The sequence below is a fragment of the Petaurus breviceps genome, unplaced genomic scaffold (assembly GCF_028583685.1).
Source record: "Petaurus breviceps papuanus isolate PSGF00001 unplaced genomic scaffold, PetGlider_PUasm1.0 90925, whole genome shotgun sequence".
In the NCBI taxonomy this organism is placed as follows: Eukaryota; Metazoa; Chordata; class Mammalia; order Diprotodontia; family Petauridae; genus Petaurus; species Petaurus breviceps.
In genome coordinates, this window is record NW_027187380.1 from 36129464 (window position 1) to 36155281 (window position 25818).

Genomic DNA, 25818 nt, shown 5'->3' on the forward strand with positions numbered 1-25818 from the left:
TAAAATATCAGTAGATAATAACATGTACTGACCTCTGTTTCCCATGGCCTGTAGATAGAAATTCCTTATCAGTTTTTTAACCACCATCAAAAACTTTCTCTAGAAAGATAGGTGTAAATGAAACTTTGTGTGCACTATATAATACTGGTGGTGTGATTAGAGAAGCTGTACAGAGAGATGGCATGGACTTCTAAAGATGATAAATGATGAGAGGAATACTGTTCATTGCTCTGAATTCTACTATGTAGCAACTTTGTTATATAGAACCAGACATAATAAAATGCAATTATATTCATCTTTAAAAGCATGATTTTAGGGGCGGCCAGGTAGCACAGCGAGTAAGAGCACTGGCTCCAGTGTCGGGATGACCTGGGGATCAAATCCGGGCTCAGACACTTAGCACCCACCCAGAAACACCTAGCCGTGTAACCTTGAGCAAGGTACTTAACCCCAATTGCTTTAGAAATAATAATAAAATAAAAGCATGATTTTACCTGCAGGATTCAAAACCAGCTTCAATTAGACCTCAATTTTTTTTGTATGCAGAGACAAAAGAACTTGAGAACTTTTATGGAGTTAGTAAGGGACGTGGCCAACTACATTTCTAGTCATTTCTCTTTGTACAAGGGTCAAAAAAGGAATAGTTCTTGAGTATCAGTCAGATGGTGGCTACCATGCACAAGGAATTCAAAAAATGAAAGGTTTGGTTGTTTCAATAAATTGGCCTAGATAGTTATGACTAGAAGATAAGAAGGATATGGAATGGAGCTTCTATTTTCAAATATTCAGAGAAAGAGATCTATCCCTTTGATGAGGGATGGCTCACAATAGGTTGAGCAGGAACTCTGATCTTATCTAAGACCAGAAAGCCTGCTATTCAGTCTTGAAAGAATTCAACTCAAGCCAAATTGGAGTCAGAGTTGTAAAAGTTTATTATACACTTTACAGCAGGCAAGGGTCCTTTGGGGAACCTGCAAGTTTATTATTAGGCTGTACAGCAGACAAAAGTCCTTTAGTCCCTGCAACCTCAAAGGGGTAGAATTAAGATTTTTATAGAAGAATTCATAGTAGAACCCATGCCAATTATGCTAACTAGGTGATTAAGGGTGGGATTAGGGAGGAGTTATGGTGGGGGTCAGTGTTTAAAGGGACATGCATTTTTAATGTAACTGCGCAGGTGTATTGCCCATGATTCACTGGGGGAAAGCCCAAGGGGGGCTACCTGGAGGTGTGGTTTTACGCTTGAAACATCACTAAGTCGGCTAGCGGTCAAGGGCTGATGGAGAAGTGCCCAGTCTGCCACCCATCAGTGTCATGTTTGACAAGATTCATGTCTGGGAACCAAGGCTCTTAAGGAGTTAACTCAGAGATAGGGTCCTGAAGGATTCATGGAGGCAGCCAAGGAGTCAACCTAGAGATAGGGTACTGAAGGATTCATGGGGGCAGCAGGACACTATACAAGGGGCAGATAATAGTTGCCTAAGCTGGAAAGTTTATAGATACTTTTGTGAAGGATTCATAGGAACAGTTTGTTATTGTTCCAAGCTGAGATAGTTGTTGCTGGGCAGAGTTATTGCTCTGAGGCTGGGGGGAAGGGGGGGGGGACAAGGGCAGAGTTAATGACTGGGCAGGGGGGTAGTGCGATTTTACAGACTGATGTTACAAAGTTTTACAAATTGATGTTACAAATATAGATCCCAAGCACCCCATCATTACTGATGTTACAAATTGGTATTACAAATTGAGTTTACAAATTGATTTTACCAACATAGATCCCAAGCACCCCATCACCTTTACTCAGTGACCAAATCCAGTTGCTGCACCCTGCTTTATCACAAAATTCTATATCTAACTACAGCTCCTTCCATTGTAATTTAAGACATTCTGCCTTGTTTTAACTCTAAAACTGTCTCATTCCTTCTCTGTCTGTGCTTAGGCCTTGTGCTATGGTGGTACCAGATTTTGGAATGATCTGTGAAATCATGCTAGTGGCTGAAGGATTCATTGAGGCACGACTATTGGCCAAAAAATTCATTACCCTATACCAGCTTTGCAAAGAGCTTCTCTCCAAACAAGTAAGTTCTCTAACAAGTAGGTTACAAAAACTTTTTGTAATAATACCACCACCCTCTACAGTTGCTACAGCCATAGGTTTCCATGCCCTTTTATTTTTTTTAATTTCATTTATTTATTATTTTCCTCCATTTACATGTAAAAACAATTTTTAACATTCATTTTTAAAACTTTGAGTTCCAGATTCTCTCCCTTCCTCCCTCCACACCCCACTTCATTGAGAAGACAAAGCAGTTCAAAATATATACATGTGTAGTCATGCAAAACAAATCTATAATAGTCATAGAATAAAAACATAGACAAAACAATCCTCAGGAAAAATGAAGTGAAAAAAAATGTTTCGATCTGCATTCAGACACCATCAGTTCTTTTTCTCAGAATGGATAGCATTTTTTCATCATAAATCCTTCAAAGTTATCTTGGATCATTGTATTGCTGAGAATATGTCATTCACAGCTGATCATCTTACAATATTTCTGTTACTTTGTACATAGTACATTTCACTTTGCTTCAACCCATGCAAGTCTTCCCAGGTTTTTCTGAGAGCATACTACTCATTCTTTCTTTCTTTTTTTTTGTTTTTTGGAGGGGGGAGGCAGAGCAATTGGGGTTAAGTGACTTGCCCAAGATCACACAACTAGTTTTGTTAAGTGTCTGTGGCTGGATTTGAACTCAGGTCCTCATGACTTCAGGGCCAGTGCCCTATTCACTCTTTCGCTCTTGTTTTTATAAATTTGACTCAGTTTTCTATATGTTTGAAAAATGAGGACTTTATCAGAGAAACTTGCTTCAAAATTTTTTTCGGTTACTATAGCTAAATGTATTTCAGTCCATCCTATTCTCCCCTGCCCATTTATTCTATTCTCTCTGTCCTTTCTCAAAAGATTTTGCTTCTTATTACCCCTTCCCCTAATCTGCCCTCCCATCTATCAATACCCCCTCTTCTCATACTCCCTTCCCCTCCTACTTTCCTGTAAAGTAAGATAGTTTTCTATACATTCTATACATGCCTATGCATGTCATTCCCTCTTTCAACCAGTTCTGATGAGAGTAAGGTTCACTCACTCCCTCTTACCTCTCCCTTCTTCCCCTCCATTGCTTTTTCTTACCTCATTTGTCTGACATAATTTATCCCATTCTACATCTCCCTTTCTTTTTCTCCCAGTACATTCCTCTCTCACCCCTTTCTTTTATTTTTTAGATGGCATTCCTTCACATTCAGTTCACACCTATACCCACTGTCTCCTAACTACCTTAATAATGAGAAAGTTCTCATGAGTTACAAATATAAACTTCCCATGTAGGAATGTCAACAGTTTAACCTTTTTAGATCCCTTATGATTTCCCTTTCCTACTTACCTTTTTATTCTTTTCTTGAGTCTTGTATTTGAAATTCAGATTTTCTATTTAACTCTGGCTTTTTTATCAAGAATTCTTGAAATTCCTACATCTCATTGAATGTCCATTTATCTCCCTGAAGGATTTTACTGTTTTTCTGGGTAGGTGATTCTTGGTTGTAATCCTAACTCCTTTGTTCCCTAGAATATCATATTCTAAGCCTTCTGATTATTGTAGAAACTGCTAAATCTTGTGTTATCCTCATTGTGGCTCTGCATTACTTGAATTGTTTCTTTTCTGGCTGCTTGCAGTATTTTCTCCTTGACCTGGAGATTCTGGAATTTGACTATAATATTCCTCGGAGTTTTTATTTTGGGATCTCTTTTAGGAAGTGATCAATGAATTCTTCTAATTTCTATTTTACCCTCTGGTTCTAGGATGTCAGAGCAGTTTTCCTTGGCAGTCTCTTGAAAGATGATGTCTAGGCTATTTTTTTGATCATGGCTTTCAAGTAGTCCAATAGTTTTAAAATTTTCTCTCCTGCCTCTGTTTTCCAAGTCAGTTGTTTTCCCAATGAGATATTCCACAATGTCTTCTACTTTTTCATTCTTTTGGTTTTGTTTCATTGTTTCTCAATTTCTAATAAGGTTCCATTTGCTCCATTTTAATTTTTAAGGAATTATTTTCTTCAGTGACCTTTTGAAGCTCCTTCAGTGAATTCCTTTTCTGTTTGGCCAATTCTACTTTTTCAAGCAGTCTTCTCCTCATTGGCTTTTTGGACCTCTTTTACCATTTGGCCTAGTCTGTCTTTTAAGATATTATTTTCTTCATTATTTTTTTGTGCCTCCTTTACCAAGCTGTTGACTTTTTTCATGATTTTCTTGCATCACTCTCATTTCTCTTACCAGTTTTTCCTCTATCCCTCTTACTTGATTTTCAAAATTCTTTTTGAGCCCTTTCATGGCCTGATAGCAATTTTTATTTTTCTTGAAGTCTGGATGTAGGAGCTTTGACTTTGTTGTTCTCTTCTGAGTGTATGTTTTAATCTTCCTTGTCACCATAATAACTTTCTATAATCAGAATTTTTTTTCCATTCTTTGTTCATTTTCCCAGTCTATTACTTGACTTTTAAGTTTTTGTTTGTAAGGCACTACTTCCTGGGTGGAGAATGCAGTGTCCCAAGCTTCAGGGGGTTTCTGCTGCTGTTTTCAGAGATACTTCTAGGGACCTAAGAGAAAGTTAAAGAAAACTTACAGAAGTTTTCATTTCTTCCAAGCTGGTATGATCTAAGGAGAGGTATGTACTTCTGAGCTGTGCTCTGGACTGTAGGTGATCAAAAGCACTTTTTTCTGCCCTGAAACTATGCAAAGGGTCACCCCACCAATGCTGCCACAAGCTCTCATATGCTAGTGCCCCTCCTCACCCCGGGACTGCCACCCAGCACTGCCACTTGGATTGAAGTATGGGCAAAGTAAAAGTCCTATCTCAGTGCTAGTAAAAAGACCCTTGTAATCTCCTTCTGACCAGTTGTTCAACCCCCTTACCTGTGGGCTGAGAGCTCTGGAAGCAGCTGCTGCCACTCCCAATGCCTGTTCCTGGTCTCCTGGGCCTGGGGCTATGCTGGTGCATCCTGCATTGGACTGCACTCCACTCTCATTCAGGTACAACAGATCTTTCCTGCTAAAGCTCTTAGTTGTCTTTGGCATCTATGAGCTGAGAGATCTGGAAACTGCCACTGATTCAGTCACCCTGAGGCCTGCTTCAGGTTTGCTAGGTCCTGGTCTATGCTGGCACAGCCTGTGCTAGACTATGTTCCCCTCTTACCTTGGCACAAAAGACCTCTCCAGCCACCCTTCCAAGTTTTCTTGGGCTGGAAATTTGTTTCACTATCTTTTTGTGGATTTTGCTGCTATAGAATTTGTTTAGAGTCATTTTTTAAAGGTGTTCGAAGGTGTTTGAGGGAGATGAGTTCTTGTCTTTCTTGATACCCTTTTAAAACATAGTGCTTATTCTCCTATCTATTATATGTGTTTCTTTTGAAGATAATATATATACTTTTTCATTTCTTATATTCCAGCCATGGCTTTTATCCCATAAATTTTTATATCTATAAAATTATCTTTATCTCCTTATTTTATGGTCTGAGAGGGATCATATATAAAGGTATCTGATCCAACCAATTTGTTCCTCACATGTGACTACATTTCCCATTTCTGTGCCTTTGTGGAACCTGTCTTCTATTCCTAGATTATACTCCCACTTTGCCTCTCTCTTATATAATCTCTCTTTTCCTTAAAAACTCAGTTCATCATCATTCTATATAAAGTCTTTCCTGATCCCCGCCCCAACCACTAATGTCCATAATCACTAAATTTAGTTTAACTACTTTTAATTCAGGAGAGATCATTTTCAAATTATTGGACTATCTGAATGGTATGTGAAGGAAATGTGGGGAAAACAAGATTTTAATGCACTGTTACTGGAACTGTGAACAGAAGACCCTTTAAATTTATTCTTTGTATATGTAACATATGAAATATGTGTGTGTGTGTTTGTTGTCTTCCTGGATAGAATGTAAGTTCCTCACAAGTAGAGATTGTTTCATTCTTTATATTTGTATCCCAAGCAGCTTCCATAGTGCTTGACGCGTAATATTGTGATAAATATTTACTGATTGATTGATGTCTGTAGTGCCAACACAATATTCACAGCACCGAGGGTAACTGCGAATATGCTGGCATAGTTCTCAACGGTAAAATAAAAAAGACTCTCCAAATAGAAGACAGCAGCAAACATTATTAGATACCAGAAAATCAAATCCCAACACCATAAAGTCAAATCATCATAGTATCACAGAAGTTCGTAGGCCATAGCAAAGCAGGAAACCACACCATTTTTTAGCCTTCCCACAAACAAACACTCACAAGCCTAGCTGTCACAGCAGGAGGAAAACAAATACTCATAAGCCTAGCTATCTCCTTGGGTGCATCCTCTCCTCCCTCCAACTTTAACTGCTCTAACTCTCAGCTTCCTGTGGGCTCTACTCCACCCTCAGCAAACTCCTCCCACCACAGGCTCCATGTGATTACATTCGGCCTATTAGTGAGAGAGGAAGATGTTCAAATCAGGGAAGATTTTCAAATTCCCTTAGGCTTATTGAGGGTCAGGGAAGATCTTCAAATTCCCATTACCATTACAATGTGCAAAACCACCTTTCTTCTGAACTTCCCAATTTATGTTCACTTAACAAAAATTCTTCCATTTACTCAGATTCACAATCTTGACAGTATCTTCAACTTGTCATACTCTCAAACCACAGATACAGTCAGTTGCCAGATTTTGTCATTTCTGCCTCCACAACATTTCTCACATTTCTCCTATTCTCTCTTTGTTCATTTATATAATCACCAAGCTAGTTCTGGTCCTCATCTCCTCTTCTGTGAACAATTCCAGAGACCTCCAAATAAATCTCAGATTTCTCCCCATTCAAGTACCTGCTGCAGGTAGCTGTCGAAGTGATTTTCCTAAGGCACACATCTATTGTGTCACGCCTTTACTTAATAAATTATAATGGCTTCCTTTCACCTCTGGAATAAATTCAAAACTCTCCTGTTTGTTTTTTAAAACCTTTCACAACCAGGGAGGAGGAGTCATGATGGCGGAGTAGAAAGAGGACTTCTGCAGGGCTCCGGCTTCCACCTCCCCCAATTCATGTAAAAGGGGACTCTGAACAAACTTTGGAGGCACAGAACCCACAAAATGACACATAAAAGCTAACCTCCCACTGAGGACATTCCAGCAGGCTAGCAGGAATCAGACAGCACAGCACTCTGGGAGCAGAGCCCAGACCCACACAAGCTAGAGGATTTAGCCCCAGGGCAGGCCTGACCAGCCATTGGCTGGAGGGGCTTCAGATCAGCAGCAACTGTGGTGGTTTCCAGAATTATCAACACATTGATGCTAAGGACAAAGTGAGGGGTCAGAGTGCAGTGTGGACTTTGGGATCCAATAGTTGGGAGTATAGTCGGCTTTTGCCCCTGGGGCGTGAAGCCGCACAGAACCTGAAGTGGCCCCCATATGGCGGCTTCCTGGCCTACAGAGTGTAGGGGGACCAAGCAACCAGTCTGAGGGGTAATCACTTTTGCTTTAACCTGCTTGGATCTCGATTGCGGTCTCGGGTGGAGGTCCTGGGGTGTGCGACCAGCTTGCCAGAGCATGTGGAGGCTTCAGAGAGGGCACCCAACTAATACCTTCAGCAGCTGAAAAAAACCCAGCATTTGGGATGAAGCTGCCCTGTCTGGTGGTAGAGTCCTAGTGTGGCAAAAAGCCCAGGGGTCAAGTGACTGAGGGGCAACATGACCAGGCAAAGGAAACAAAGCAAAGAGAAGATTCCAATATTAGACTCCTATTTTGGGGGGAAAAAAGGAACAAAGCATGGAAAAGGAGGAAGACAGTGAAGTCAGAACTCCTGCACCAAAAGTTTCAAAGAAAAATATGAGCTGGTTACAGGCCATAGAGGACCTTAAGAAGCAGATAAGAGAAGTGGAGGAAAAATTGGGAAGAGAAATGAGAAAGATGCAAGAAAATTATGAAATGAGAATCAACAGCCTGACTGAGGGAAATAATACCTTAAAAAGTAAACTAATTCAAATTGCAAAAGAGGCTCGAAAAGGCAATGAGGAGAGGAATGCCTTAAAAAGGCAAATTTGCCAGATGGAAAAAGAAGCTCAAAAGCTCACTGAAGAGAATCATTCCTTCAGAATTAGATTGGAACAAATGGAAGCTAGTGACTTTATGAGAATTCAAGATGCTGTTAAACAGATCCAAACAAGTGAAAGAATAGGAGGCAATGTGAAATATCTCATTGGAAAAACCACTGACCTGGAAAATAGATCCAGGAGAGATAATTTAAAAATTATTGGACTACCTGAAAGCCATGATCAAAGAAAGAACCTAGAAATCATCCTCCAAGAAATTCTCAAAGAAAACTGCCTTGATGTTTTAGAACCAGAGGGCAAAATAGAGGTTGAAAGAATCCACCGATCACCTCCTGAAAAAGATCCCAAAAAGAAAACTCCTAGGAATAATATAGCCAGGTTCTGGGGTTCCCAGATCAAAGAGAGAATATTACAAGCAACCAGGAAGAAACAATTTGAATATTGTGGAAAGACAATCAGGACAACACAGGATCTGGCAGCTTCTACACTGAGGGATTGAAGGACTTGGAATATGATATTCCAGAGGGCAAAGGAGCTGGGATTGAAACCAAGAATCACCTACCCAGCAAAACTGAGTATCATGTTTGAGGGGAAAATATGGTCATTCAGTGGAATAGAGGACTTTCAAGTATTCTTGATGAAAAAATCAGAGTTGAATAGAAAAGCTGACATTCAGATACAAGAAGCAAGAGAAGCATGAGAAGGTAAACAGAGAAAATAAATCATAAGGAACTTATCAAAGTTGAACTATTTATATTCCTACATGGAAAAACAATAATTATTACTGATGAAATTTTTCTCATTATGAAAATAGTTGAAGGGAATAGAAATATATATATATATGTATATATATATATATATATATGTCTATATGGAGAGTATATGAATACATATTTGAATGTGTATATATATGTTTACAGGTATACATAGAGAGCACAGGACCAATTTAATAGGACAGGATGATACTTAAAAGGTGAAATTAAGAGGTGAGAGAGGAATATAACGAGAGGAGATGGGGAAAGACAGAATGGGGTAAACTATCTCATATAGAAGAGGCAAGGGAAAAGGGTTACAATGGATGGGAAGAACAGAAAGGCAAAAAGGGAAAACCTTATTCTCCTTGAATTTGGCTCAGGGAGGGAATGATATACACACTAAATAGGGTATCTCACCCTGCAGGAGAGTAGAGGGGAAGGGGATGAGAGGGGGGATGATGAAAGGGAAAACAGGCTGGGGGGAGGAAAGTTGGAAGCACACACTTTTGAAAAGGGACAGGATCAAAGTAGAGAATAGAACAAATGGGAGGTGGGATAGGAGGGAGGGAAATATAGTCATCTTTTACAATATATCTACTATGATAAAGTTTGTACACATGCACAACCTATACTGAATTGCTTATCTTCCCAGTAAGGTTGGGTGACAAGGGAGGAAGGGAATGAATCTGGAATTCAAAGTTTTAAAATCAAATGTTTAAAAATATATATTCATACTATTATTATACTATTTTACATGTAATTGGGAAATAAGATATACAGGCACTGGGGCATAGAGATCCACCATGCCCTACTGGAAAAGTTGAAGGGTGTATGGGAGAAGATATGGAAGAAAGCAGTTTGGAGGAGGGGATATCCTGTGGGATTGCTATTTTGGGGCGGTGGGTAGGGGAAAAAAAAACGGGGAAAAATTTGTAGCTCAAAATCTGGCGGAAATGAATGATGTAAACCAGAAGTTAATAAAGCATTTGGGGAAAAAAAAACCTTTTCACAACCTGGCACAATTCTTTCCTGCTTTATTATTGGAGGGGGGGAGTGAAAACTTCTCAGAACTTCCCTCCCAATTAAATTCCCCCACTCCTTCTCTGCTGTTAATCATCAGCAAGCCCTTTCAGGTGGTTTTCAGATTTCCCTCTGTCTTCAGGACCCTCCTTTCTTTCCCTTGCTGTCAATCAGCCTCCTTGGTGGGCTCTCTTTTGTTTACCTTTGGGTAAGATTTTTGCTCTGAGACTTGAGCCCACCCACCCCCCAACCAATGGGAGAAGGGACTTCATTAGGGTGTAAATTCTTGTTCTGCCTTTTGTAAAGTGCCTCTTCTTAATGATCAGTCATGGGGAAGACAACCCTCTTCACCCAGGGAAGAGAATAAATTCCTGTTCCTATCCTCAAAGATCTCTATGTTCTTGATTAAATTTTGGATGATATTTTTAATCACACACAGCATGCATTATTCCCCTTACTCGAAAAGGGAGATTTACGTATGGACTATGGACCAGGTGCTGTGCTAAGCACTTTACAAACACTTTATTATTATGAAGTATTTACCATATTATTAAAAGGTGTTTGTTATTTTAAGTTAGGGAAGAACATTTATATAATGCCTGCTGTGCTTAAGTGCTTTATAAACACTTTATTATTATAAAGTGCTTATTATTTTAAGCACATTATTTGATCTTCACAATAACCCTACAAGGTAGGTGCTATTATTATCCTCATTTTGCAGACAAGGAAAATAAAGCAGACAGATGTTAAATGACCTGCCCAGGGTCACACAGCTGGTAAGGATACAAGACCAGATTTGAAATCAGGTCTTCCTAACTCCAGGCCTAACTTCTGACCACTCCAACTACTGCACCATCTCACTGCCTTAAGCAGGTTGATCTCACCAGTACAGTTAAACTGGCTTTCTTACTGTTTGTTCCTCACCTTCAAATTGCCATCTCACATCTCTGTGCTTTTGTACTCATGATCCCATGGGATCCTGCAAACTCTTCCTCCCTACCTCAGTATCTTAGAATTGCTTATTCCCTTCAAAACCCAGCTTCTCTAAGAAACCTTTTTTTATCCCTCCAGCTACTAGTGCCCTCCATTTAACATTTCATTGTCTGTATTTTGTGAACAATTTCCATATGATCACCCCAGAAAGAATGTCTCCCTCTTTTGATGGCAGGGACTATTTAATTTTTGCCCTTATAGCTTTATACTCAGCAGAGGACCTTGATTATGCTAGGTGTTTAATGGATATATGTTTGGTTTACTAAAATATTATGCATATTAGAAAACACAAAAAAAGAGAAATTTTACAGAATGAGATAAAGATGAAGCAAACAATTTTAAAATGTTTTTTTTTACTTTCCTTATTAAAATACAACCTAAACGGGGAGGGAGGGGAGTGGACTAGGTGTCAGTGAATGGAGCACTGGCCCTGAAGTCAGGAGAACCTGAATTCAAATCCTGCCTAAGACACTTAACACTTACTATTACTGTAACCCTAGGCAAGTCACTTAACCCCTATTGCCCAGCCCTCTGCCCTCAAAAAAAAAAAAAAAAGCAAAACAATATAAACCAAGTAGGGAGGATTGTGCTGTGTAGTAAGCCAGAAGTTGGAGCTACATGGGAATGCCTGCCTTCCTGGAAAGGAGTTTGGGCAACCTAACATCTAACTCATGATACTGGGTACAAGGAGAAGAATGGTGCATAGAGGTAGGATGTTACTACAAATGTATTAAACCACTCTCCTGCTCTTAATTCTAATATTGTCTTCATGAACCTTATTTTAGCATTATATCAATATCATGTTTATGCCTAAGGAAAAATTTAATAGAATGCCTATTTTTTCCTATTTTTCAAATAGTTTATGTAATTAACTAGTTTTGAAAGTTTAATAGAGTTCTCTTGTAAATCTATTTGGTCTAGTATTTTTTAGTTATTTATGGCTTATTCAATTTATTTTTCTGAAATTGGATTAAATTCTCTATTTCTTCTTCTGTTAGCCTAGGAATTTTGTAGTTTTCCAAATACTCATCTTTTACATTTAAGTTATTAGATTTATTGGCATATTGTTGGGCAAGGTGTTTTTTTAATTTCTTTATTGTTCTCATCATTTATGATGAATTCTCCTTTTTTCATTTTTGATACTGTAATTTGGTTTTCCTGTTTTTAAAAATTATATTAGCTAATTTTCCCACAAAAAATCTCATAGCTTATTAATTCATTTTTTAAAAATTATTTTGCTTTTAGTTTTATTAATTGTTTCTTTGTATTTCATAATTTTTATTTTGTTTAATTTGTTTTTTAAATTAATTTATTTAATTAATTTTAATTTATTTAATTAATTTAATTAATTTAAATTTAATTTGGTGTTTGTTTTTTAGTTTAACCTATTTCATTGCTCTGTTCTTTCTCTCATTTGTTGATGGAAGTATTAAGAATTATAAATTTCCAAATAAGGACTGCTTTGGCTACATCCCACAAATTTTGGTCTGTTGTCTCGTTGTTGTCAGTTTTTAATTAAGTATTATTTCTATGATTCTCTAATCCATCAACTCCTTATAATTATTGTTTAGTCACTAATTGCTTTTAAACCATTCTTCAGAGGCCCTTTATGTACATTTTTTTTATTACACTGTGATCTCTAAAGGGTATATTTAATATTTCTAAAGTTTTTTTGCATTTGTTTGTGAGGCTTTTATGCTTTAATACATAATGAGTTTCTGTAAAGGTTCCTTGCAGATTTTATAAATATAGATATGTGTGTATGTATGTATATGTATGTGTGTATACTCCTTTCTATTCCCATTTAATAATTGCCAGGAATCTGTCATATTTAACTTTTCTCACATCCTATTCAGTTCTTAATTTCTCTCTTGATTCTTTAAAATATTTGTTTAGGTTTGAACATGGTACTCTGAGGACTCTCACTCTTTTTTATGTCTATTTCTCTCTATAACTTATTTAGCATTTCCTTTAAGTATGTTGAGGTTCTGTCATTTTGTCATGTTGAAGCTTTGTGCATATATGATAAATATACATTCTGAAAATTTCCTGTTTATCCCTTTCCATCACATCTGTTTACAGCTGCTTTGTATGAAATCATAATTACAACCCCTACTCTTTTCATTTTGCATTCTGCTAAAAAATAATAGATTTTCTCTAATCATTTATTATTTGAATTCTGTGCCTTTATGTTTTAGATGCATTTCTTATAAACAACATATTGTTGGATTCTACTTTCTAATTCATTCTACTATCATTTATGATTGAATTTATCCCAATAACACTCCTAGTTATATTAGTCAATTGTGTGTTTCCTTTTATATTATTTTCTTTTTTTGTTTTTTTTATTAAATTGTATGTTTATTTTTAGTTTATATCATTCATTTCCACAAGATTTTGAGTTACAAATTTTCTCCCCATTTTTCCCCTACCCACCACCCCAAAACAGCAATCCCACTGAATATCCCCTCCACCAATCTGCTCTCTCCCACATCTTCCCCCAACCCCCTCCGACTTTCCAGTAGTGCACAGTGCATCTCTATACCCCAGTACCTGTATATCTTATTTCCAAGTTACATGTAAAATAATAATTATTATTTATATATATTTTAAATATTTCATTTTAAAACTTTGAATTCCAGATTCTTTCCCTTTCTCCCTCATCACCCACCCTTACTGGGAAGATAAGCAATTCAGTATAGGTTGTACATGTATAGCTATGCAAAACATTTCCATAGTGGATATATTGTAAAAGACTGACTATATTTCCCTCCCTCCTATCCCACCCCCCATTTGTTCTATTGTCTACTTTGATCCTGTCCCTTTTCAAAAGAGTGTGTTTCCAACTTTCCTTCCCACCCCCAGCTTATCCTCCCTTCCATCATCCTCCCCTCTCATCCCCTTTCCCCCTATCCTGCTGTAGGTGATACCCTATTTAGTGTGTATGTCATTCCCTCCCTGAGCCAAATTCAATGAGAATAAGGTTGATTCATTCCCTTTTGCCTTCCTGTTCTTCCCCTCCATTATAAGTTTTCCCTTCCCTCTTCTATATGAAAGACTTTACCCCATTCTTTCTCTCCCCATCTCCTCTCATTGTATTGCTCTCTCACCTTTTAATTTCACCTTTTAAGTATCATCCCTTCCTATTCAATTGGTCCTGTACCCTTTTTCTATGTATACCTGTACACATATATACACACATTCACATATGTTCTCATATGCCCATATACCCTCATATATATATATATATATATATATATGTATATACACATTTATATTCCCCTCAACTATTCTCATACTGAGAAAAGTTTCATAAATTACAATTATTGTTTTTCCATGTAGGAATGTAAATAGTTCAACTTTGATAAGTTCCTTATGATTTCTTTTCCATTTACCTTCTCATGCTTCTCTTGCTTCTTGTACCTGAATGTCAGATTTTCTATTCAACTCTGCTTTCTTCATCAAGAATATTTGAAAGTCCTTCATTCCATTGAATAACCATATTTTCCCCTGAAACATGATACTCAGTTTTGCTGGGTATGTGATTCTATGTTTTAATCCCAGCTCCTTTGACCTCTGGAGTATTCAATGTAGAAGCTGCCAGAGATCCCGTGTTATCCTGATTGTGTTTCCACAATATTCAAATTGTTTCTTCCTGGCTGCTTGTAATATTTTCTCCTTGATCTGGGAACTCCGGAACCTGGCTATAATATTCCTAGCAGTTTTCTTTTGGGGATCTTTTTCAGCAAGTGATTGGTGGATTCTTTCAACCTCTACTTTGCCCTCTGGTTCTAAAACATCAGGGCAATTTTCCTTGAGAATTTCTTGGAGGATGATTTCTAGGTTCTTTCTTTGATCATGGCTTTCAGGTAGTCCAATAATTTTTTAAATTATCTCTCTTGGATCTATTTTCCAGGTCAGTGGTTTTTCCCATGAGATATTCACATTGCCTTCTATTTTTTCATTTGTTTGGATCTGTTTAATAGTATCTTGATTTCTCATAAAATCATCAGCTTCCATTTGCTCCAATCTAATTCTGAAGGAATGATTCTCTTCAGTGAGCTCTTGAGCTTCTTTTTCCATCTGGCAAATTTAGCTTTTTAAGACATTCATCTCCTCATTGGCTTTTTGAGCCTCTTTTGCCATTTGAGTTAGTCTACTTTTTAAGGTGTGATTTTCCTCAGTCAGACTGTTGATTCTCATTTCGTAATTTTCTTGCATCATTCTCATTTCTCTTCCCAATTTTTCCTCCACTTCTCTGATTTTCAAAATCCTTCTTAAGGTCCTCTATGGCCTGTAACCAGCTCATATTTTTCTTGGAAGCTTTTGGTGCAGGAGTTCTGACTTCTCTGTCTTCTTCCTGTTTCATGCTTTGATCCTTTTTGTCCCCAAAAGAGGAGTGTAAAGTCAGATTGCTGTGCTTGCCTTGCTTCCTTTGCTTGCTCATGTTGCCACTCAATTACTTGACTTTTGAGCTTTTGCCACAGTAGAACTCTGCTTCCAGAGAGGAGAGCTTTGTCCCAAATTGCTGGGGTTTTCACAGCTACCAGAACTATTAGTTGGCTGCTTTCTCTGAAACCTCCTCACGCTCTGGCAAACTTGTCATACACCCCAGGACCTCCACCCTAGACAGTGATCCAGATCCAAGCATGTTAAAGCAAGAGTGTTTACCCTTCAGACTGGTCACTTGGTCCCTCTACAATCTGCAGGCCAGGAGCTCTGAAGCTGCCATGTGGCAGCAGCTGCACAACCCAGCCACCACACCTCATCCACTTTTCCCTCCAGGGGGCAAAGGCCAGACCACACTCCCGAACTCCCAGGTCCCAAAGTCCACACTGCACTGACCTCTCACTTTTTCCTTAGCATCTATGGGTTGATCATTCTGGAAACCACTACAGATGCTGGTGATCTATCGTCCCTCCAGCCGGTGGCTGTTTGTGGTCGCCCTGATGCTAAAACCTTTGGCTCATGTGGGGCTGGGCACCGCTCCCAGAGCACTGTACTGGCCCCTTGCTGCCAGTCTGCCAGGCTTTCTTCAGGAGGAGGTTAGCTTCTCTCCGTCATTTTGTGGGTTCTGTAGCTTCATAGTTTGTTTAGAGTCATTTTTTACATGAATTGGAGGAGGTGGAAGTGGGAGCCACAGGGAAGTCCTGTTTCTGCTCCACCACCATCTTGGCTCCATCCCTATCTTTTCTTTCACTTTTTCTTCTCTTTGCTTCCTTTCTGCTCTTTGCAAAGAAGAAAAAAATGATGAGAAAGAAACATGTTCAGCCCCATTGCTTCATATTCGATGCACTTTGCTTTACTCCCTTGTTCCTTTCTTCTTTCCTTCATCTGGACCTGTTACAGGTTCTTCATCTTTCTTTACCCTCTTCATGACCCACCCTGCAGGGTTAGCTTCTTTTGCTTAGGTATAACCCTACCCTGAATCTACCCTTTTTTATTTTCCCATCTCCTTTCTCCCTGTTTAATTTTATTTCCCTATTCAATTAAAAGTATTTGAACACCAAAATTTTTAGATATGTCTATGTATCTCCTACCTTGTCTTGACCAATAGAGATGAGAGTGGGGTTCAAATGATTCCTGTTCCCCCTACCCTTTATTCCTTTTTTTAAAAAAGCAGTCAGGGTTAAGTAACTTGCTCAAGCTTACATGGCTAGTTATTTCTGGGTGTGGTGCTAAGTATCTGAGCCCGGATTTGATCCCCAGGTCATCCCGACACTGGAGCCGGTGCTCTTACTCACTGAGCCACCTGGCTGCCCCTAAGCAATTGGGGTGAAGTAACTTGCTCAAGGTTACATGGCCAGGTGTTTCTGGGTGGGTGCTAAGTGTCTGAGCCTGGATTCGATCCCCAGATCATCCCGACTCTGGAGCTGGTGCTCTTACTTGCTGTGCTACCTGGCTGCCCCGTATTCCTTGTTTTTATAGTTTTCTATTTCAATACTTGAATATTCTAATTATGTGAGATAAATTTTGCTGTCTTCCCTCTTCCTGTTTTCTCTCCTTTTTCTTTTCCCTCCTCCTTCAAAATAATCAAAACATAACAAAACCAATTCTAGACCCTCTGTCTTATTTAACTTCTTCTATGAATCCTAATGACATAGATTCTAGAATATAAATCCTACAAAAATAGAAAAAAAGAATATAAATATAAATTCATCCTTGTATAGTCCCTGGTTTGATTGCTAACGCAGTCACCTTTTTTTCATAGCATCTGTGTATTTCCAAATTTCTACTCAGCTGAACTTTTTATAAGGAATGATTGGAATTCCTCTGTTTCATTAAAAGTTCATTTTTCCCTAAAGGATTATGCTCACTTTTGCTGGTTAAGTTATTTCTGGCTACAAGTCATTATCTTTTGCTTTTTGGAATATTTTATTCTGTACTCTCTGTTCTTTCTTCCAGTGAGAGTGAGGTTCAAGCATTGCCTACCATCCCCACCTCCATTTTCTCCTCCACTGTAAAACCTCTTTTTGCATGCCTCTTTTATGTGAGAAAAAATTACCCATTCTACATCTGCTTTTCTCCTTCTCCCATTACATGCATATTTATCAATCGTTTTTTACTGTTACTGTGCATAATGATTTCCTGGTTCTTTTCACTTCGTTTTGCATTAGTTCATATATATCTTGCCATGTTTTTCTGAAACCCTCCTCCTTGTCATTTCCTACAAGACAGTAGCACTCTATCAGAATCATATACCACAACTTGTCCATCCATTCTCTAACTGATGAACATCTCCTTGATTTTCAATTTTTGACATCACACAAAGGGGTGCTATAAATATTTTTTTTTCCTTTTTCTTTGATCTCTTTAGGATACAGACCTAGTAGTACTAGGTCAAATGGGTATACACATTTTTATAGCCCTTTGGCAATGGTTCCAAATTGCTCACCAGAATGGTTGGACCAGTTCACTATTCCATCAGCTACTCCACCCTTATATTTTGTAGCCACAAGCACTAGCACTTTCTTTGCCCTGCAATTGCAGCCAGGCCCCCTGTTCCCTTGTGATGATTCCTAGCCCTCTTCTCCCTGAAACTATGACCCTGAACTGTGTATGGACAATAGAGCAGCCAGTCAGTGTCAACTGTACCCAGTCAGTGCCAGCAAAATTACATTCCCCTGTAATTTCTTTCTGACCAGTTGTCTGACTCAGCTGAGAGCTCTCAAAGTTGCTATTGCTGTGGCCTCTGTTACCACCACTGCATGTGTGGGCTCCAGACAGGCTTCTACCGCAGTGTCACAAACTTCATCTGCCAGCCTCCTGAGTCTTCTTAGGCCAGAAAAAAATGTCTTACCCTGACTGTTTGTTGGCTCTGCCATGCCAAAATTTGATTTGAGGTGCTATTTTAAAGTTGTTTATAAGGGAATATTGAGAGAGTTCAGCTAGATTGCCTCTAATCTGACATCTTCCAGGCTGTGTTTTTCTTTGAAGTTTTGATTATGGGTGAGTTGGACTCATTCTCTCCACCTGGGTTTGTGTCTTGGGAATCCTTGTAACCATACTAGCCACAAAAATGTACCTTTTGTTTACTTGTTCTTCTAGGCTTACTTCGATAATTAGAGGTTTATATTAGAGCCAGCCTCTGAGGACTTTTGGAAGGAATGTTGGGAGCTTGTTTGGCAGTGATTTATTTTCTCTGGAGCCCTGCTACAATTTTCTTTTGTTTAGTTTTTCAAGAATCTCACGGGAGATCTGTAAAATTTTCATGAGCCATGCCTAAGCAGTTGGATCTAGGGCAAATCTGATCCTCATCTGAGCTTTGAAAATTCCTGACCCTAGTTTGGATCTGTGTGACATATCTTTAGGCTTGTCTCTGGTTGGAGTTCCATTAGACTGAAGCTGGCTCCAACTTCTCATCAACTATCTTGAAGTCTTTGTAGTTTCCCCTTTGTCAGAGCTCCCTGCCGTGGTCAGTCAGCTGCAAACCTCAGTCAGTTTCTGTGTGCTGACTCCACAAGTGGGTCAAATGATTCCTAATAGGATTTTAATTCCTGATATATTCTATGAAAAGACATTCTTCCTCTTGATTGTCAGTTCCATTTGTAGGTGCCTCTGTACCAGTGCCAATAGTAAATATTTAACAACCAGCTTTGAGTGGAGGTGGGAGGGGTAGGAATGAACACACAACATACTTTTAAATTTAATCTGCATTGTTAATGTTGTCTCCATCATTTTCTTAAGTCTAGACAATCAACAAATTAACAAATGAAACTCTGATTTTTAGTATTTGCAAATTTACTCATCAGCATTTGCTGGCTTCTTCATGTTCTTGGAGTAAGGTAAGGAGTCATCTACCACCAGTGTCTTTTTTCTTTTCTTCTTAAATGTTATAACAGAATTTCTCCCATTTGCTAGAGTTTGGTACTTCTCTATAGTTTTCCACCAAGTATGAGTTGTAGCTATTTCAGCTCACCATATTCTCTGATGAAACCAAATACTATTTTATATTTTCATTTTAGTTTCTGTATAGGTGCATTTTGTTCCTTTTTATTTGAATGTTTGTTTTTGCTTTGTCAGATAGAATAATTGGAACTCCTGGATTTTTTTTTTCTTCGATTCATGATGTGTAGCAATTTTTCTCTATTCCTCAGTTTTATTTTGTCATTGTCTTTGTTTTTTACATTATTTTTTGTAAGCAATTTTTTTGTAGGATTTTGTTTTCTTATCTAATGTGTCACTTTTTTAATTTCATTAGATGGTTCATTCTACTTATATTTACATGACTTTGGTTTCTATTTTCCTTCATCTATCTCTAATATTGAGTTTTTTCCAAATTATGATTTTCCCTCTCTTCTTCTGTAAACACAATGTTATCTTCTTTAAGTTACTTTACTTTAATCTTTTTTTGAAGTGACTTTGTTCAACACTGTCTCTCTTCCCTTCACCCCTAAACCTCTCTTCTTATTTGTTACCCCTTTCCTTTTGAGGTTTTGTATATTAATTCCTTTTTCTCTGCTACTTTTATCAGTTTATATAACACTTCCCCTTGTTTTAAACTCTCATTTAGTCAAGTAGATTCCTTTCCTCATTTCCTTTTCAACCAGTCCTGTTTATTAGGCTTTTTTAAATTTCATTTTTGCATCCCTTTCTAAAAAGTATTTCTCTCAGTGTCATTATCCTCCCCCCCAGAACCTCATTCTCTGATTCACAACCTCTATCTAGTCTCTCTCTTTTCTCTGCGTTCATCATACAATCAAAACTTGCAAAGTATCTTTTCTGTGACTTAGCTATTCTCAGCAATACAATGATCCAAGACAGTCCCAAAGGACTCGTGATGAGAAATGCTATCTCTCTCTAGAGGAAGAACTGATGGCGTCTGAATACAGACTGAAGCATACTATTTTTTACTTTCTTTTTTGTTCAAATTTTTTTCCACAAAATTACTAATATGGAAATGTTGTATGTGATTACACATGCATAACTCATTGTTTACCATTTCAGGGAAGAGGGAAGGGAGTAGGGACAGAATTTGGAACCCAAAATTTTAATTTAAAAAAAAGATTGTTCAAAATATCTATTCTAGGCTCTCTCCTCTATGCAGTTCCTGACCCTGCCTCATAAAAGTTTTTTCATGGGTTCCCTTTTTCCATTATGCCTCACTCTCAGAATAATGCCAATTATTGCAGGTGTCAGAGAAGACACTGCTCCATAGGAGGACCCTTCTCTCATAATGTCCATGATTATGCACTCTACCTCCTCATTCATACTCTTTCTTTGTAATTTTTTCCACATATGCCTCAATATCTCTGGGTCCATGCTTTCCCATTCCCTTAGGTGCTAGCTGCCCCCAGGATGCCCAACTTCTCCCCATCCTGATGAAGGACAAGTAGACTTTTTAAACATCAAATGCCCCAGGTTACAACCAGTATAAGGTTGCCATCCATCTGTCTTCATCCATAAGAACATTCATCAGTACAATGCCTTCCTACTATCAAAATGAGGCCTCCTTCCCTTATGTATCTCTCCTTACTCCCCTATAGGCTCTTCTCTTTCATTGCTAACCTTTGATATGACTCTGGCACATCCCCTCTCCATCACCCTACTCCTTCATATATGTACCCTCCCATAAAATTCACTTATTCATCTGTAGGCAGAATATCACCAAGTTCTATCCATCCCTTCCATGTTACCTCTACTAAATTTCTGCCTTCCCCCTTGTCTCCTTTTTTACATTTAGAAAGAAGTCTCTTACTGGCTTCTCTGTTGTCACCCTATTGCTGTGGCTGTCCTAAAATTGTTTTGTTTATTTACTCCCCTGTATTTCTGTTGTTTGGGGGTGTTTGAGAAGCAAATAACTGCTTTAGTTCTGATTTGTTTTGTTTTTTGTTTGGAGAGAAAAGCATATTTATTTTATTTATTTACACACATATTTTATTTCTTGATTACATATTATGTAAATAATTAAGTACACATAATATACATTTTTTAACATGCAGTTCCACAAGTTTTTGAATTCCAAATTTTCTCCCACACCCTCTACCCCCCTATTCTCCCAGGTGGCATGCAATCCAATATAGGTTCTACATATACCTTCACATTAAACATTAAGAAAGTTGTAAAGAAGAATTATAGCCAATGGAATGAATAATGAGAAAGAAGAAACAAAACAAAATGAACAAAGGAGAGCAAGTGGTTTGCTCCAATCTACATTCAGACTCCATAATTCTTTCTGTGAATGTGGATAGCCTTTTCCATCATGAGTCCTTTGGAGTCGTTTTATAACTTTGCATTGCTGAGGGGAGCCCACTCTATCAAAGTCAGTCATCACAGATACAATGTGTCTGTAATTGTGTACAATGTTCTTCTGGTTCTGCTCCTCTCGCTCAGCATCAGTTTATATAAGTCTCTCCAGGTTATTATGAAGTCCATCTACTCATTTCTTATAGCACAATAATATTCCATTACATTCATAGGCCACAATTTGTTCAGTTGTTCCCCAATGGATGGGCATCCCCTTGATTTCCAATTCTTTGACACCACAAAAAGAGCTGCTATAAATATTTTTGTACATACATGTCCTTTTCCCATTTGTATGATCTCTTTGGGATACAGGCCTAGAAGTGGTATTGCTGGGCCAAAGGGTATGCACATTTTTATAACCGTTTGGGCATAGTTCCAAATTCCTCTCCAGAATGATTGGATCAGTTCACAACTTCACCAACAATGCATCAGTGTTCCAATTTTCCCACATCTTCTCCAATATTTATCATCATGTTAGCCAATCTGACTGGTGAGATGTGGTACCTCAGAGTTGTGTTGATTTGCATTTCTCTAATCAATTGTGATTTAGAGCACTTTTTCATATGATTATAGATATCTTTAATTTCTTCCTCTGAAAACTACCCATTCATGTCCTTTGAAAATTTATCAACTGGAGAATGACTTGTACTCTTGTAAATTGACTCAGTTCTTTGTATGTTTTAGAAATGAGGCCTTAGTCAACGACTATAGTAATCTATTGTTTGATAAATTCCAAGACCCTAGTTTTGGGGATGAGAACTCACTATTTGACAAAAACTGCTGGGAAAACTGGAATATAGTATGGCAGAAACTGGGCATAGACCATTATCTAACACCATATACCAAAATCAAGTCTAAATGGGTGCATGATCTAGGTATAAAGGTTGATACTGTAAGCAGTCTCTGAAAACAAGGAATAGTTTACCTGTCAGATTTGTGGAGAGGGAAAGACTTTATGACTAAACAAGAATTAGGGAACATTATAAAATGTAAAATGGATAATTTTGACTACATGAAATTAAAAAGCTTCTGTACAAACAAAGCCAATGTAACCAAGATTAAGAGGGAGATGGGAAATTGGGAAAGAATCTTTACAACCTATGTCTCTGACAAAGGACTCGTTTCTAAAATATACAGAGAATTGAGTCAAATTTATTAAGAATACAAGTCATTCCGCAATTGATAAATGGTCAAAGTATATGAACAGGCAATTTTCAGAGAAAGAAATTAAAGATATCTATAACCACATGAAGAAATGCTCTAAATCACTATTGATTAGAGAAATGCAAATCAAAACAACTCTGAGGTACCACATCTCACCAGTCAGATTGGCTAAGATGACAGAACAGGAAAATGACAAATGCTGGAGAGGATGTGGGCAAATTGGAACACTAATGCATTGCTGGTGGAGTTGTGAACTGATCCAGCCTTTCTGGAGAGCAATCTGGAATTATGCCCAAAGGGCTATAAATACTTTCATATCCTTTGACCCAGCAATACCACTCCTAGGGTTATATCCTGAAAGAGATCATAGAAGTGAGAAGAAGACCCATATGTACAAAAATGTTTATAGCAGCTCTTTTTGTGGTGGCAAAGAATTGGAAATTAAGGGGGTGCTCATCAATTGGGGAATGGCTGAACAAGTTGTGGTATATGTATGTTATGGAATACTATTGTTCTATAAGAAACGAGGAGCAGACGATCTTCCTATTTACCTGGAGAGGCTTATATGAACTGATGCGAGGGAGAAGAGTAGAACCAGGAGAAATTTGTACACAATTACAGACACAACGTATGTTTGATGACCAACTTTAATAGACTGGACTCTTCTAAGCAATGCAGTTATATAAGTCAATCCCAAAAGACTCATGATGGAGAGAAATAAAGGAGAGAAATCCAGATGGAAGCAAAATACCTGATCTTTTTCCTTATCTTGTTTGGTTTTATGTCCTCTTTACCATTTTTCATTCCATCTGATACATTCCGTCTTTATAACCTGACTAATGTATAATGTGAAAGTATTTACATATCCTATACTTGACTATATGCTGCCATGGGGAGGAGGGGAGGGAGGGGGACAAAATGTGAAACTCAAGGAATTGTGGAATTGAACCTGTAAACTAAAAGGAAACAAACAAATTAATTAAAAACAAAACAAAAAAAGAAATGAGGGCTTTATCAGAGACACTGGTTGTAAAAATCTTTTCCAGTTTTCTTCTTCCATCCTAATCTTGCTTCATTGGCTTTGTTTGTACAGAAACTTTTCAATTTAACATAATCAAAATTACCCATTTTGCATTTCATAATGCTCTCTTTCTCTTGTTTGGTCATAAATTCTTTTCTTCTCCATAAATCTGACAAGTAAACTATTCCTTGTTCTCCTAGATTGCTTACAGGATCAGCCTTTATATCTAAATCATTATCCCATTTAGACTTTATTTTGGTATACGGTATAAGATACTTGATCTATGCCCAGTTTTTGCCATACTATTTTCCAGTTTTCCCAGAAGATTTTGTTAAATAGTGAGTTCTTATTCCAGAAGTTTGAGTCTTTGGGTTTATCAAACAGTAGATTACTATAGTCAATGAGATACGGTGTCTTGAGTACCTATTCTACTTTACTGATTTACCACTTTATTCCTCAACCAGTACCAAGTAGTTTTGATGACTGCTGCTCTATAATATAGTGTAAAATCTGGTTTGACTAGACCACCTTCCCTAGCATTTATTTTCATTAATTTCCTTTATATTCTGGACTTTTTGTTCTTCCAGATGAATTTTGTTACTATTTTTTTCTAGTTTTATAAAATAATTTTTTGGTAGTTTGATTGGTATGGCACAAAATAGGTAAATTAATTTAGGTAAAATTGTCATTTTTATTATATTAGTTCAGCCTAACTACGAGCAACTGATGTTCTTCCAGTTATTTAAATGTGATTTTATTTGTGCGAAAATCATTTTGTAATTGTATTCATATAGTTCCTGGGTTTGTTTTGGCAGGTAGGCTCCCAAATATTTTATAATGTCTACAGTAACTTTAAATAGACTTTCTCTTTCTATTTCTTGTTGTTGGGTTTTGTCAGAAATATATGGGAATGCCAAGGATTTATGTGGGTTTATTTTATATCCCACAACTTTGCCAAATTTATTTATTATTTCAAGTGATTTTTTTTACTTGATTCTCTAGGATTTTCTAAGCATGTCATCATATCATTTGCAAAGAGTGATAGCTTAGTCTCTTCTTCACCTATTCTAATTCCTTCAATTTCTTTTTCTTCTCTTATTGCTACAGCTAACATTTCTAGTACAAACTGAATAACAAGGATGATAGTTTCACTTGTTTCATCCCCAATCTTATTGGAAATGCATCTAGCTTCTCACCATTACATTGAATACTTGCTGATGGTTTTAGGTAAATGCTACTTATTATTTTAAGGAAGATTCTTTGTGTACCTATGTTCTCTAACGTTTTTAATAGGAATAGATGTTGTATTTTGTCAAAAGCTTTTTCTGCATCTATTGAGATAATCATATAGTTTCTACTTGTTTTGTTGTTGATATGATTGATTTATACTGTGAGTTTTCTTAATATTAAACCAGTCTTATATTCCTGGAATAAGTCCTACCTGATCAAAGTGTATTATTCTTGTGATAAGTTGCTGTAATCTTTTTCATAATAGTTTATTTAAAATATTTGCATTTATATTCATTAGAGAAATTGGTCTATAATTTTCTTTCTCTGTTTTGGTTCTTCCTGATTTAGATATCATTACCATATTTGTATCATAAAAAGAATTTCGTAGGATTCCTTCTCCAGTTTTCCAAAATAGTCCATAAAGTATTGGAATTAATTGTTCTTTAAATGTTTGATAGAATTCACTTGTAAATCCATCTGGCCCTGGAGATTTTTCCTAAGGAGTTCATTGATGGCTTGTTCAATTTCTTTTTCTGAGATGGAGTTATTTAAGTATTTTACTTCCTCTTTTGTTAATCTGGACAATTTATATTTTTGTAAATATTTATCCATTTCTCTAAGATTGTCAAATTTATAGACATGTAATTGGACAAAATAATTCCTAAATACTCTTTTAATTTCCTCTTCATTAGAGGTAAGTTCACCCTTTTTATTTTTGATACTAATAATTTGGTTTTATTCTTTTCATCAAACTGGATAA

At 37.3% G+C, this 25818-nt stretch overlaps 1 protein-coding gene across 1 annotated transcript in view; it reads left to right on the forward strand.

The window, feature by feature from the left end:
• The window catches only part of DNAH9 (dynein axonemal heavy chain 9), a 531344-nt gene that overhangs the window by 193637 nt on the left and 311889 nt on the right, over window positions 1–25818 (forward strand). The window contains exon 30 of the mRNA XM_069076799.1: window positions 1937–2075. Within this exon, the coding sequence (XP_068932900.1) occupies window positions 1937–2075 (139 nt within the window). The remainder of the gene's footprint in view (window positions 1–1936; window positions 2076–25818) is intronic.